Genomic DNA, 16070 nt, shown 5'->3' on the forward strand with positions numbered 1-16070 from the left:
ACCGGATGGTCTCACTCATAACAGGAATCTAGAAAACCTAAATAAGGGACCAGGAAAAAGAATAATAATAATAAAGAAAAAATCAAAATCAACAAGCAACTGAAAACCAAAGACACACTATGCGGGGGGTGGGGAGAGGAGGGATTGGGGTTAAAATAAGGGGGGTGCAATTGTATGGGGAATATAAAAAAATCTTAAAAAAAAAAGTAAACCTTTATAGGAGGAGCTTATAATGATATACCTCAGACTCCCTGGTTCTGGTATCTTTGAGGGATTTATTATGAGATCAAATGTTGGCTTGCAGCTAATGTTGGAAAAACCATAACTGGAACCAACCACTCTTGTGGGAAGGGACACCTATAACCAAAATGGAAAGTGTCATTGGGGCAACTTCTGGAGTGAGAAGAAACAAGGAACCATCTACTATGGGAACAATCTCCTCTGACCTTGCTGATTTGTCCCAGTGGTCCCCATTTGCAAAGTGTAACATGGAGCACAGGACAAACAAATGCAAAGTCCTTCCCTGCATCACAAAGCCAACTACAAAGGTGTGGCTGAATCTGAGAAACAGTAGTTTAAACTGCTACAACTTCTCACCTCTCACCAGGACAGGACAGTAGAATGTTTGCAATTTTATCATCAGTGAACTGTTTATCAGAACTGTCAGATTGGATCCAGGTGCTTATGAGAAATACTGTAGCATAACAAGAATTAAGAAATTGTCATTTTCCTTTTTCTAAGTTTGAGACTCATTTTTCTTTGTCAGAAATTTGTGGTTTAATAAAAAGCTGTACACAGAATCAAAACCAGTATAATTTAAATATGTTCGTTTTTTCTTATTACAGGAATTTCTGTAGATCATTATACAAGTCTATTATTCTAGCATTACATATATGCTAGACTTTTTAGCTTGAAATCAGTAATATATTATGAAGAGAAAGTTGTGCCCACTTTCATTATTCTAAAGTTCACTTGTTCAAAAGTTACAGGGAGTAAGGAATAACCTATTGGAATTTGTGATTATTTTTTCAATTTTTATTTTTATTTTAAGCTTTTTAAATTTTTAAATAAAAGTTTTGTATACTCATAGTAAAGAATTCAATATACATAAAGCTATTTTTAAAAGTAAAAACTATTTTATGACAATATCACCTTGATCTCTATATGCATACATATGTGTACACACATGTGGTTGTTACACTTGTATTTATACAGAATGGACCATATTCTTTTCACTTTATTTATCTGTCCATATTAAAACAGATTGATATTACCAATCTTTGTATTATCTGCATTAAAATGTATGAGTGTGCATAATTTATTTTGAAATTCCCAGCTGATGAGAATTCAGGTTTTTTCTTTCTGTTATGATGATAGATGATTGATAGGCAGAGAGGGCAAGCGTTGAAATATGTATGATTTTACATACAAAGTGTGTGTGTGTGTGCATGTGTGTGTGTAATGTATATGTACAAAACAGTATCAAGTTAAATAATAGCATTTGTTATTTTTAATGTTTATGAATAGTTGCATCAGCAGTTGATTTCTTAAAACAACCTAAATGAGAATAACGTTCAGTTCCTATGATTGTTCTGTTACCTTGGTTTTATAATGTCTTTCTCTTTCTCACATTCAGATCTCACACCACGTGAAGCCCTTGCCATATTACAGCTATGACCAGCCAGTGATGGGCTACTGCCAGGCTCACCAGCCACTCCATGTCAACAAGGGCTACGAAGCAGTGTCTCTGGAGCAGGAAGAAACTCCCAACCTGGAGCTGGGGCATGACCACAGCTTCATCGCCACCATCGCCAGGTCGGCAGCACCAGCCATTTACCTTGAGAGAATAACAAACTAACCTGCCAAGCCAAGTCCTCATGGGGGAACTCCATAGGGGAGGGGGGAGGGCGGGCCTTCATCTTAAAGGAGAATGCGTGTCCGAAAGAGCGCAATCGAGCCGACTCATCTTCCTGTTAAAACATTTATGACATTGAGGAAAGGAAAAGCAAAACTGCTTAACGAGGACAGTGGATGCACCTGCAGCATTACCAGGAGAACTACAGAACTTTCTTTGCTTTAAGACATCAAACAAAAAAATAAACCCTAAAACTCTCCTGGATGTATATAGTAAAAGTGTCAAGTTCTTATAAAAAAAGAATAGATTTCGCCCTAGCTAAATATAGGTTTGTTTGTATATTTGCTTTTTCTACAATGCATGGTTCCTGGGCTGGAGAACCACGGCGGGGGGGGGGGGGGGGGGGGGGAGGGAAGGTCACGGGTGGGTGGGAAGTTGGGGAAACAATGGTTTTCCTTGTTAGACGTGTGTAACTCTCACAGACTTTATTTCAATTGCTTCCCTTCATTTTTCCTTTAAAAATACTGTTCTTGTTTGGTTTATTTTTATTTTTTCCTGGTTGAGTAATTATGTTTTCATATCTAAACATGGGCATTAATGTTTATGTTGTACCAAAAGAAAATCGGCTTTATCACAGACCACAAAGAAACAAAGTTGACAACAAAGTTTGACAAAATTACTTACTGTAAATTACAATAAAATCTGGGACAAGGATCCTTTAAGACGTGTGGTATATACAATATATACAATATGAGAAATTTCGTTTTGTTTTCCTAATGGCAGTCTTTCACTGTGATCTTTCAATGTGAATGAAATCTGAAGAGTGTCCTATGAAGACCTCCAGTTGAAAAGACCAGCAGAAATACTGTCAAGTGCACCAGGTGTATGTTAAGAATGGCCATGTGATCGTTGAATGAAACTGCCAAGCCAATAAATTTCTAAACATAAGATAGTATGTTACATTGCTTTTTAAATTAATCATCAATCAGCTTTTGTGTAGTTTTTATCAATAAAAGAGAAAATATTGGAAAAATAAATATATTATTTTGTGGTTGGTACACCACAGTCCATGTAATGTTGAATGCTTTATCTCTATATTGTGATATTCTTCTAGCCTACATCAGGGCAATTCAGTAAGAATCCATTGGCATCTCCCAAGTGCCTTCTGTGTGTTCTACCCTCAGTTAGGAGGCCCTACAAATGGAGAAAACAAGTACAAGGTAGGACTTATGCATTAAATTGATTCACAAATATTTTCACCCAACTTAAAGTTATATAACAATGGAAGAATAGAATAAGTATTTATAGAAGGGTTAGAGGTGTACAGTCTTTTAGGAGTGAAAGAACTGTGTGGAAATTAGTTATTATGTGAAAGAAGCAATCTGATCACCCATCTTTTGGCAAAGGAGATACCTATGTACACATCAATTGAACTGTTTTCACTCGACTCCCTTGGTGTTATGGTGCAACATCTCAGCATTTCTGATTCACTATGTATATTATCTTCAATCTAGTCACTGGTCTGTTTGCCTATTTCTATTTTAAAAACAAAATGAAATTATAAAATTTATGACATCCTTTATTATGTCAGGTTTTGCATTCTGGAAAGTGCCAATATATTGTGACACTGGTGAGTTTTCTGAAAAAATTAAGTTTATAGCTTCTGTTCACTTTAATTCAATATTCTATTAAAATAATAAGAGTCTTGTGAATACTTTCTAATCAAAGTAAACTATCATACAGTACTGTGAATGTTCGTTATTCCCTCAGTCATTGTTTTACTACCATTTTAAATTAAACTTGAAGTTAAATTCTATCTTAGCTGATAATAATATTATGTCATATTAAAGAAAATTGAAAGTTTTTTTTGCATTAGAATGCAGAGCTACTGTTATATTCTGTAGCTTCCTGTTAACATTTATAATCTGGATTATGTTCTCTTTCCTAATCATTCAAGTAGAATGAATTGACAGTGAGTTTAAAAGTTAAACATAATTCTTTGGCATTTGGATTTTTCTTTTAAGAATTATTTAATGGAGCTGTAGCAGAACATTTTGGCATGTCTTCCCAAATTAAAAATTTTCTTAACCTTTCCCACCCCCTCCACCTATAAGACAATATCAATATCACCCTGCATATCCTGCCTATCACCCTGACCCTGCTCAAAGTGGTTTAATGATTTATTACTGATCATACTTAGTGATCAAATTTGACTTAAGTCTATGGCTTATTCTGTATATTGTTTTTCTTATAGGCAAAAACTTCTGAAATCGATATTCTTCATTTTACTTAAAACTACTATATTTTCCCAGGATTTATCTCAATTCTAACATGAAATAAGTTAACTACTAAGAGTGGTAACATAATAAAAATGCTATGCCCTCTATACATAAATTTTTTCAAAGAATTTAAAAAAATAATATCATTTACATATGCAGACAAGTGGACTCTGAGCTTTGGAAATCTATTGACAGTTAAACAAACCAAAAAAAAAAAAAAAAAAAGGCAAACAAAACCCCCCAAACCAACTTTAGATGAGTTGACTTGGAAAAGTCTTTGATTGGAAAATTAGGGATTGTTATTTGTAAAGTATCAAGTTAGATTTCTAGAGAAAATAGCATCTAAAAACAATAGTGATAGTTCAACATAGGACTTAACCAAATATTGCATTATTGATCTTCTAAACCCAAAGTCAATCATACCTATGCTGAATGTCTGGTTTAACAAAGGAGAATGTGAGCTTTCTGTTAGTCACATATCAGGCTAATTATTGTCTGGGAGCCCTATTGACATGGAGTGAGCTTGTCTATAAGTAAAGGTCATTCTCATCACCAGTTTTGCTTTATTCAAGCATTTTGTTATGCAAACTGATTACCCCAATCTCCCTTCTTTCTCAACATGAAGGTGTTTGTAATTTTGAATTGTGACCTTCTTGAAAGCTACTATCCCATGAGTCTGATGGCCTACATGGTTCCTCCTAGTGTTCAGGAGAAGAAATAAATCACACCTGTAAGGCATGTTGAACTTATGTTTATTGTGGGTCTAATATAAATATTTTTTCCTGCCTTCTAAAATTCAGAAATTATTTTTAATGTCTTTATTTTTATGTTGAAATATTAAAGAGCCCTCTCAAACAATGTAGTACTTTACTTCAAAATGATCTTAATTAGCAATTTTAATTTATACTATAGTTTTTGTTAAACCGAAAGATAAGTAGTTTGAGGAGTATTGGAGTATTTATTGAGCAAGAACAGTAAAACCACACCTAAAAGGAATTGTGAGTATGACACAGATTGAAACGGTTATTCAAACATTCTAATGAACATTTTTAATAGATTTTCATAGTAATGCTGAGTTTGCTTTTACTTATTATATCATGCAATAAGGTAATATCTAAAGGCTGAAGCCTGATTGATGTATGTATAAATGTAATTGTGGTTTAAATTTTCTACCTACTATGGCACCACTCACAATATTTCACATATAACCTTCTGAAACTGAGATATAAATAATAAGTCATCACTTATATATGTCAAAGCCCAAGTACTTTTTAAAATCCAAAGTAGACAAAATTTAATATTGCATACAATTCACTCAATATGAAGCAGTCGACGAGAAGGACTGTAGGAGGATGCACCTGTCATCTGTCACTGGTCTTCATGTCACACTTTTATCAATAGTTTGAGAGCAAATATGGCAGACTTCTACTATAAATAAATCCATATCATGAATCTGAGAGAAAAGAGCTAAACTTTTGGATTTTATAAGCAAACAATACATGTGAATTCAATTTGAGAATTTGGGTTAACATCACTCAATACTATAACAAAACCATGAAAAGAAAAAAAACTCATAGAAATGTCCAAAATAAGAAATGGTCAAATCTAAGCTTTACTGGTCAAATCACACCTGGAATTTAATATTGGTGTCATACTTTCAAAGGGACATCTATAAGCATAGTAGTTGGGATATTGTAAGTTATGCAATTAATAGCTTATGTTCCTGTTTAATATAGAATTGAAAGGAGAGTCATTTACTGGGTGAAGTGATTAAAGCATTACAGATAACTAGGACATGTAAAGAAGCAAAAAGGAGTAAATTCACTATACTCTACAGACTCAGGACAGCCATGCAGTGTATTTGATTATTTAACTGAGAAATCCAAGGCTCTTGTGGCAATAACTTGCCTAGGTACTTGACAAGCTCCCCTTCTGAGTTTCAGAATTACCATGGCCTCTCATGAAGCATATTGACATAACAGATTTTATATAAGCTCTAATTGCTTTTAATTCAGAAAATCATAACCAGTCCAAGTTCAGAAATGGAGGTTATCTATAATTTAAGCTAAGTTTTCATTCTTTTCAAGAGCACACCATAGTGACATGGTCTCTGAAATTATTAATTACTATAACAAAATTCTGTAACTGTTCCTGTTTTGTTCCCTAAAGTTCTGAGTTTCTCCTACTTAGATCCATCTCCAGGATTTTGGTTTCTTTAAGGTTGTCTTCCTCTTTCCCATATTACCAGGCACCTAATTTCTGTCTATGAATCAGTTATTTGTTGCCAAATCATCTCTGTTGATCTCAAAATGACCTCTATTACTCAAACACCCGCCTTGTACTTCTAAGTCAGACTTTCTTTCTCTGGCAGCACCTCTTGGGCAAGTACTTCATTCTCTGGATAGGTTACAAGCTGTTCACCTGCTAGCTAGCCACTCAAATTCTTGTCCATTCTATGAGGTTGAGATTTGAGTGTCCGTTATGATTCTAGTATGCAAGATCAGTGGTCTCTAGGTTCTCAATTTTAGCATATATGATATTTACCTGAAGGGCTTTTAATAACAGATATGTGGCCCTGCCCCCAAGAAATCTGATGCAGCTGATTTGAATTAGGCTCTGAGAATGTTTATCTAATTAGTCCACAGATGATGCCAATGCTGTTAGTATGTATAACTTATTTTGAGAACTATTGCCATAAAGCACAGATATTTATATGCAGATTGATGATTTTTCATGGCAACTCAAAGTTTGTAACTGATATTTACTTAGTATTTAATGCTAAATGAATCTTTAACACAAGAATTGATTAAAAATAAACAGAAACATTATGCAACAATGAAATATGAGAGGCTGGTGCCTTGATGTAAAGAGTTACAAAGTGCCATGTGACCCCTAGAGAAGGTACTTTCTGTGAAAGCAAAGAAACAAAAAATAAACATCAGCAATAACTACAAGAAGAAAAGAGATTTCTATTTTCAAATTAAATTCAGAAAATGTTACATATGGCACGCTCTTTTTGGAAATTCACAAGACACTTTTAACATTTAAAGGATATGTGAAATATTACTTAACTCTACTTAACTTTGTTTAACCTGAGTTTTCTAAAAGTGTGTGCAATAACACAATACCTTTCCTTAATTTAATACCTAACAAAATCCCACAGAACTGATGTTCTATAGAATTCACCTGGGAAATACTGATTTAAAGAATGCTATTCCTTTGGCCATCAAGATAAAGAGACCATGTAGCTCTGCAAAAGGCTATTTCCATATTTATAAATGACATAATGTACTCTTCTTAGGTGCACGCAAGTTTTTTTAAACTCAATAATTCAATATATTTTAATCTCTCTAAAAATGAAACAAATGTCAAATCCATCTGGATTAAATAAGAGTAAATAATTAAAATGATAAGAATGTGGTATCATGAATGGAAAATTGAATCTCCATGTATGACATGCCTCTTCCCTTGGAGAAGATTAGAATCATTCTTTCTACTGTGTAAGCATTAAAAAAAAAAATCACTAAATCACCAAAGAGCTCACAGAAATGCAGGCTCTCTTTATTATCTTAGTTGACAAGTTCCTGATCAGTCACAGGTCTCAGGCATCGCCATTTATTTATCTGTGTTTTCTAGAACAGAGATTCCTCTCAGACAGGAAATAAATCCTGGTGGGGAGGAAAGAGGACCAAACATGAACTTTGGCTCATCCGAAGTCATTGCCCTAAGCTCCAGGCTATTGATTAGAATGTTAGAATGGATTTTAGACTTTCTGCACTCATTACTGGTTGTTTTTCAAAATGACATAATAAAAATGTACGCAAATGAGGTCAGACATGAGCTCAGATTTTGTGTGAGTTAAGAAAGCTACCCTACTGGACATGCTGGAAAAACTACATGAATACTATTCTTTGATATCACAAATATTCATATTATCTAAATTCTTGAGCTTGATTATGACTTTTAGGGAGATGTTCATTTGATTTTCAGATAATGGAGGAAATATGATGAAAGACGACTGAAGTGGGACTTAATCAGGCAATGTATTAGTTGTTTCAGTCTGCCAAAAACAAAATATCATAGATCGACTGGTTTAAACAACAGAAATTTATTTTCTCACAGTTTTGTAAGCTAGTGTAAGGGGGCAGGACTGGACACTGTGCAGGTTTTCTGATCCCATGCAGACCGGGTAAAGGAGGAGTCAGAGTCCTTAGTGGATTTTTTGCAGGTCTTTTATTGGGGTTCAGCGGGTACGTGGCAGGCAGGGGTACTGGGGGCTGGGAGGCTGGCAGTCCTCCCAGCCCCCAGCAAACCTTCACACTATCTGGGCTCTCTGGCCTTCTCTGCTTCTGCTTGGGGCTTCTTCTCTTTCAGCTTCTTTCTCAGCTTCTGCTGGCATCCCTGTGACGCCGCCCTTAAAAAGCAGTTTTAGCTCAGCTGAATCCCATCTACCTATGTCCACACCCTACTCCAGGTGCCCGCCATCAGGCATGCATTCAGGACTGCAGGGATCCATCATCTATCCTGATGGTGGGAGGGCAGAAAGCCTGACATTTTCTTTACCCTACAGCTAGTAAGGCCAAGATCAAAGTTAGGTCAGGGTTTGCTGTCTTCCTGGCTTGTAAATGGTCACTTTCTCACTGTGTACTCACACAGTAGGAGAGAGACAGAATGAGCTCCTTCATTTCGTCTTTTACAGATGTAAGGGAAGGAACGGGCACAGTGCAGGTTTTCTGATCCCATGCAGACCGGGTAAAGGAGGAGTCAGAGTCCTCAGTAGTTTTGCAGGTTTTTTATTTGGGGTTCACCAGGCATATGGCAGGCAGGGGTGCTGGCTGGGGGGCTGGGAGGCTGGCAGGCCTCCCAGCCCCCAGCAAGTCTTCACTCTATCTGGGTTCTCTAGCGTTCGTTCTGCTGCTTCTTGGCTTCTGCTTCGGCTTCTACTGCTGCTGCTACTGCTGCTGCTACTGCTACTGCTGCTGCTGCTGCTGCTGCTACTGCTGCTGCTGCTGCTGCTACTACTGCTGCTGCTGGCGTCCCCGTGACGCCACCCTTAAAAGCACAGTCTTAGCTCAGCTGAATCCCATCTACCTGTGCCCACACCCTATTACAGGTGCCCGCCATCAGGCATGCATTCAGGACAAGGATCCATCATCTATCCTGATGGCGGAAGGGCAGAAAAGCCTGATATTTTCTTTACCCTACAGTGATCCAACTGATTTTATGGAGAAAAAATACATACAAAGGGCCTCCCCGGTGGCGTAGCCTTTGAGCGCTGGGTGGCGAAGCTGCACGCAGCCTCTGTAGCGCCGGTTCGATCCCCGGCTGCTCCCCGGCCACCGGAGGAGGGTCCCACATGGCGCGCAGACCCCTCCTGCTGCCCGCTGCTACCCTCAGCAGTGTACTTCGGTCCTTCTGCCTGCTCTGCTCCCCGCTCTGGCTCTGGTGAATTCTCTCACCCTCCCGCGCTTCTGACTGTACCCAGTGCTTGTATAAATAAATAAATAAATCTAAAAAAAATACATACAAAAAAGAGCCAGTTTATTCTAGCAGAATGCTTGAGGGAAAAACAGGCATTTTGTGGTTCTGAATTCTAAATGTATTTCTAAGAAGAAACTACATGGTTTACCTTTCTATTTTAGTCATATAGAGTATTAAAATATTTCTTAAGATCATCAAGGGAGTTAATTCATTTTTATGCATCATTTCTTTTCTTTTCTTTTCTTTTCTTTTTTTTTTTTTTTTTTTTGGTGGGACCCTCGCTGGCGGCCGGGGAATGAATCGGCGCTGCAGAGGCTGCAGGCAGCCTCACAGCCCAGCGCTCAACCGCTGCGCCACCAGGGGAGGTCCTCATTTCATATTTTTAAGGAGATTTATTATTTAGGGAAAAAATAAACATTTCCAAACATGTTTTTGCATTATTCCTATTGTGTTTTGTACAGAAGGGTTCCAGTCAAGTACAAGGGTTCCCAGTCAAGGGAAGGCTGTATATTTTATCCACCCTTTCAGATATTTTCAGTGGTCATTAATATGTTAAAAGTTTTGATTATTCTTATAGAAAAGAAGCTGTTTTAAATCAGCATTTCCTAATGATATTGAATTATAGAATGTCCTTCATTGAAACGACAGAGAATGAGAAATTGTAGATTTAGTTTCCTAAAGAGTACATTTCAAAACAAATTGTATGTTTAATGAAAGGCTATCTAGTGAGTTACTCACTGATGTAAGGGAAATAGGAACTTGTGTGTGGAGTTCTAGTAACTTCAAACAGCAGTCTGGAAAATATTCCTTTGTAAGAAGTATTTAAGTTTTCATCAAAAGTAAATTTTATAGCTTTTGCTCAGGGTATATCATGCAAACAATGGATAGAGTGTATTTGTTTTTAATATTCTTATTATGGTTTGAATAAAAATAGTATAATATATCTACTTATACTTTTTTTTTAAAGATTTATTTATACAAGCCCTGGGTACAGTCAGAAGCACGGGAGGGTGAGAGACTTCACCAGGGCCAGAGCAGGGAGCAGCCGGGGATCGAACCAGTGCTGCGGAGGACTAGCGGGCAGCTTCGCAACCCAGAGCTCAACCACTGCGCCACCAGGGAGGCCCCGTCTACTTATCGAGGTTTGAACTCATAACCCCAGAGTAGATACTACAATGTAAGCTTGCTTTACTTCAATATGGGGAAAATAAATAAAAATATTTAAGAATGAAAAAGAAAATAATATTCACCTAAAGTATGATGAATAGAATAAGTGTGAAATAGTAACAGATTTTTGAAATAAATAGGATAAATCTAGAATAAATAAGTTCAATAAGGACAAATATACCTGACTTATTGGCAAACTATTATGTGAAATCCTTTCTTCTATATACACACCAATTCTATGAAATATCTTGACTAAAAAGATTATCCAGAAGGGCATCAGGGTAACAAGAATTATAGATTTTTTATAGAAGGCAAGGGAAAAGAGAATTTTCCAACTTAGGCAAACCACAGAAGAGCCTGTCTTAGCAAGTAGTGAAAACAAGAATAATGTACAAAATGGTTTGTCTTTGTTAGAATTTGGAATCAGATGACATCTTGGTTTCTTCTAACTGTAAGCCCTTATGATTCTGGACACTTTCCCATTATAGGTGAAATCATATACAGTCCCAGAGCCCCAAACGGTGTGCTGACTTTCAGCACTCAAGATGAAAAACACATATTGGAGTTCATTTTCTCCATTTCAGTTTCTACTAGTTTTTGATTTGGTGTGCAGTTCTAGTAGGAAGGATAGATACCATAAATACATAATATTTGTCAAACTTTCCAATCTTTAAGTTAAACATTGACTGACTGGAGAACTTCCACAGTACTTATTTCAAATTACCTATGAAACTGTCAAGTGTTTTTAAACTTGTCAAGAAACTGGAGTCTGACATGTAGTAGTTATCCAATAAACACTTGCTAGAAAATGAATGAATAAAACAAATCTATGGTATGATTTTATGTTTGAAATTTATGGAGATACTATTTCTGAATATAGATCTTTATCATTTTCTAGCTGTTGAATACATTCTAATAATTATTTCATGTATTTTTTTTTTATTCTAAAGACAATCAAGGATTTTGACTGACAAAAGCAGAATGACTTTTTTTTTAAAGATTATTTATGCATACAAGAACTGGGGTAAAGGGCAGAGGTGTGAGAGGTGAGAGGATTCACCAGAGACAGAGTGGGGAGCAGAACAGGTGGATTGACTGAAATACACTGCTTAGGGGAGCTGCAGGCGAGTCAGGAGAGGTCTGCTACACCATGTGGGTCACCTCCCTGGCTGGGGATCAAACTTGCGCTGCAGTGGCTGTGGATAGCCTCACAGTGCTGTGTCTTAACTGCTTGAGCCACCAGGGAGACCCGCAGAATGACTTTTTAAGTAGCCTAATGATACTTATTTTTTAACATTAAACATCTGTGTGTGTAACAAATTCTAAAACTAGTTACTAAGGTAATAGACAATAGGAATCAGGTCATGAAATCATATTTTTCCAATTTCTTATTAGTATTCATAATTTTGTACACAAACACACACATATTTTAAAATGTTGAGACAGAGCAGGATTAGATGTGTTTATATAATGAGACTAAAATAAACTAGAACAGGTTCAGCAAAACTCATAAAATCTAACTCCATCTTGATATCTCACTCTTGAAAGTCTGGAAGTCCCTCCTCTCTCAATATCTTTGATGGCTAGATTTTGACCACAATCTGGGTATAATTGTGTTCTTGGTGTAAAACTGAGCAGATGTGACCTGTTATTTGTGACCTGAGATAGATAAGAACGAAGGGATTTTCCTCCCTCTCCACAGCTGATGGAAAGAACCTGACTTCCTAAGCACATCCCACAATGCCAGTTTTTGAAATCTTATGTGAATCCACTGAGCATTCGTAGACAAAGTTATTACTGTTGCCAACCTTTGTCTACTATGACTAATAGCAAAACCAAACTATACATAAACAGTCATTAGTTTATCAATTAAATACGAAGAGCTCTCTACAATATTGACATCTTTATTCAGTGACTTTAGTGTCAAGTGAGATAAATCCTAAATATTCATTTTCACTGATGAAGGATGTTTTAATGTTCTTTTTAATAATAATCCTTTTTTGATTTTCTACCCTCAACATCTCTTCATTGCTCTCATCCATCCCAAGGCACACATATTTTTCCCAATATCCCAGCTCTTTTCAAACTCTTTTTTTTTAAAAGCTGCCTTTTATGTTACCTTTTCAAAGACTACCCTGGCTTTTAGAATCTGCCTTCTTATTGTGAGCACAGTAAAAAGGACAGGACACAGGAATCCTTGACATGGTATTAGAAATTGTCCCCAGAGCAATCACACAACTTGTTTCATAATGTCTCCTCAAAAGTAAGCTAAATTACTTTGCCTGGAGTATGTCTTTAATTTGTATATGTCTATTCTCAAGATCTTATTACTTATTTCAAAGAGCTAGGTAAATTGCCTGCATGCACGCTAATGAACTAGCTATTTGAAATCATTACTTCTGTACAATCAGTGCCTGGATCCCCCAGGATTTGAAGCACTCTTACTGGCTAAAAGTGGCGTTATCCTATTCTCTGTGTAGAAATCTGGGTATTATTGACTAGCAGCTGCACGGTTGAAGTCATTTTCCTTTACAAGTATATTTTCTTTGTGAAATATATTGTTAGACTTTTATAACTCTTAAATTTCAATCTCTTTTTTTAAAGGGAAGAGTATAAATACATTAAAAAACATTGAAACATCAACCCAAATATTAATGTAATTCCTCAAGGCTTGGACAAGCAAATAATGAAATATAATGGTCTGTTAAGATACATATAGCGCTGTTAAATCATGTTAACTTTGGTTGTAAATAGTTACGTTTGAGGCTAGACATATGGATGGTTTGTAAATTGTGGTATGTGTTGATGAGAGATACATTTGGATATTGCAAATATGGAAATAGTTTTTAAAGATATGACTTCTCCACTTCTTTAGATTGAATCACAAATCAGTGATAGTCTTTCTGTTATACTTTATTTAAATTGAAAATCTGGGTGCTAAAATAGATTCACATGAATGCTTTTCTCTTTTTCTAAGATCCTGTAACATTTGTACTGTTCATTTGGTACTTAATCAGATACCAGTGCATAGGTCTCTTTTATTATTGTAGTAGAGTTTTATTAACTCTATATTGCTATTTAGTATTATTTATAATTATGCCCTATCTAAAGTTTAGAGTTAACTCTTAGAAAATCAGCTCTCTATATGACATGGAGCATATGACGCAGTGAAATGTCCCTAAAAATTATATCATGAAATATATTGCTAGTAACCCTCCCAATTATACATAGTTCTATAAATCTGTACCAATGCTTACACTGTGAAAGGATGGAGCATCCAGAATGCAAATATCCACATGCTCAAGTCCATATTGATTACAGTTAAATTGTGGTGCTAAGGAATATTATCTAAAAGCTTAGAATTTATTGGAACAAAGCAGGCCATGATGCAGCATTTAAAACTATTCCTAGTTTTAAAGAATCAAATAATAATTAAGTATTTAAAGATCAATTCATTGAATGGATTTTAAAACATTCCAGAATGAAATCAGAACTATTCCAGGAGGATCTAGCCATGGTGGGGAATAAGTTGTCTCATCCTACATTGTTTGGTTCACAGAGTCTAAAAACATGGGATTCAATAATCTGCAATGATCTATCACCTAGCTGAAGTCAGCTAATGTCAGCTAGCTAATGAAATTATAAATGTCTTAATGAAAGAAAGATGATTTTCCATGGTACAAAGGATAAAATTGTGCTTTCTGTGCTACAAAGCTCATGGGAATTGATGGACTGCTTAGTATTGAGGAAGGGTAGCTTTACAATTTTTATATTTGAGACTGAAATAAATGTTATTGATTGTCTTCAATGTAACAGGGAAGTCTTTGAAAATCTGTTTTTGCTTACTAAGATTTTTCTTGCTTTCTCTGCTGAAATTAGTAAAATTTATCTTTCACCAGATTCTTAACAGATTTTAACTGTGACTAGGCTATATTAAAACTATCTATGATCCTTGCCCCCCAGTTCAAAAACCATGCCATAGAATAACTGCCCATGAAAGTTCCTACTTTAAAGAGTCCAAAAATTTTGAAACTTTTAATTAAAGGGAAAAACAGGATCACTTCTTTAGTCAGAACTTAAGGAAACATCATCAGCTGAGAAAGCACAGAGCAGCGAAAACTGGCTCTGCAGGTGTGGTGATGAAGAATGGACAGAGAGGTACACACTTCAGTGGAATGAATGGGTGACTCTGAAGTTGGCTGAGCCCTGTAAGCAGCTGATGCCCGCTGAACAGCTTGGAATTAAATTTTCCATCAATAATCATTCCTGGTGGGGCACACACCAACCTCCAAAAATGATGACTTACAGATCGCCATTCTGATCAAGATCATTGCTACCACCAACGTGCACTTGTTCATATTCCAACAATTTCAAACAAACAAGAGGTCTGCCAACACATGGGGCATTCACAAAAAGAACCATATTTCAGCCCCAGCTAATTCTTGAGAAGTAGTCACCAGGTCACAGATTGGTGGCTGCTGGTAGGGAAAAGGCACACTACTCTCCTCATTTCCCCTCCACAAGTTCCGCCTGAGACTAGGAATGAGAAAGTTGTAGAAGAGAAAGGGACACATTTTTAATTATTTGTACAAATGAATTTTTTAAGGAACTGGACTTTCTGTTAATAACTTTAAGTGTAATAATGAGATTAAACCAGAGTATGATTAAAAGGGTCATTGTTCAAGAGGAAACATACTGTAAGTTGTTAGCAGCTTAGAATATTAAAATAAGTTTGTGTTTAAACCACAATAGTGAAACAGATATTACTGTCTGGACTTGGACTGATCAATTTCTTTAAATGATATTTTTGGGCCTCCCTGGTGGTGCAAGGGTTTAAGCACAGCACTATGAAGCTATCTGCAGCCTCTGCAGCACCAGTTTGATCCCCAGCAAGCCAGGGAGCTACCCGCATGGCACAGCAGACCTCTCCTGCCTCTCCTGCTCCTCCCCTCTGCAGTGGATTTCAGTCAGTCTGCCTGTTCTGTTCCCTACTCTGTCTCTGGTGAATCCTCTCACTGCCCCTTCCCCCACCATCTCTGGTACCCTAGTTCTTGTATTCATAAATAAATAAATCTTTAAAAAGATTATATTTTCATTGTAGTAGAGAACCTCCCTACTTGGATCATTGTAACTTTATTGTATGATAAAATATGTGCTTTCTCACCATCACTAATATTCTTCTGATGTGTCTTCAGACCAGAGGTCCTTAAGGTATGGTTCCCATGTCAGAAACATCTACATTATCTGGGTTGGAAATACAGATCCCCAGTTCCTAAATCTGTGGTCAG

General features: G+C 36.4%; 1 protein-coding gene across 1 annotated transcript in view; it reads left to right on the plus strand.

The window, feature by feature from the left end:
• Window positions 1-1858, plus strand: part of LRRTM4 (leucine rich repeat transmembrane neuronal 4) — a gene marked incomplete at both ends in the record, with an annotated part of 717875 nt that extends 716017 nt beyond the window's left edge. Inside the window, one exon of the mRNA XM_084234828.1 lies at window positions 1637-1858. Coding sequence (XP_084090954.1) covers window positions 1637-1858 — 222 coding nt within the window. The remainder of the gene's footprint in view (window positions 1-1636) is intronic.
• Between the last annotated feature and the right edge of the window lie 14212 nt (window positions 1859-16070).

The sequence above is a fragment of the Talpa europaea genome, assembly GCF_964194135.1.
Source record: "Talpa europaea genome assembly, chromosome: 6".
In the NCBI taxonomy this organism is placed as follows: Eukaryota; Metazoa; Chordata; class Mammalia; order Eulipotyphla; family Talpidae; genus Talpa; species Talpa europaea.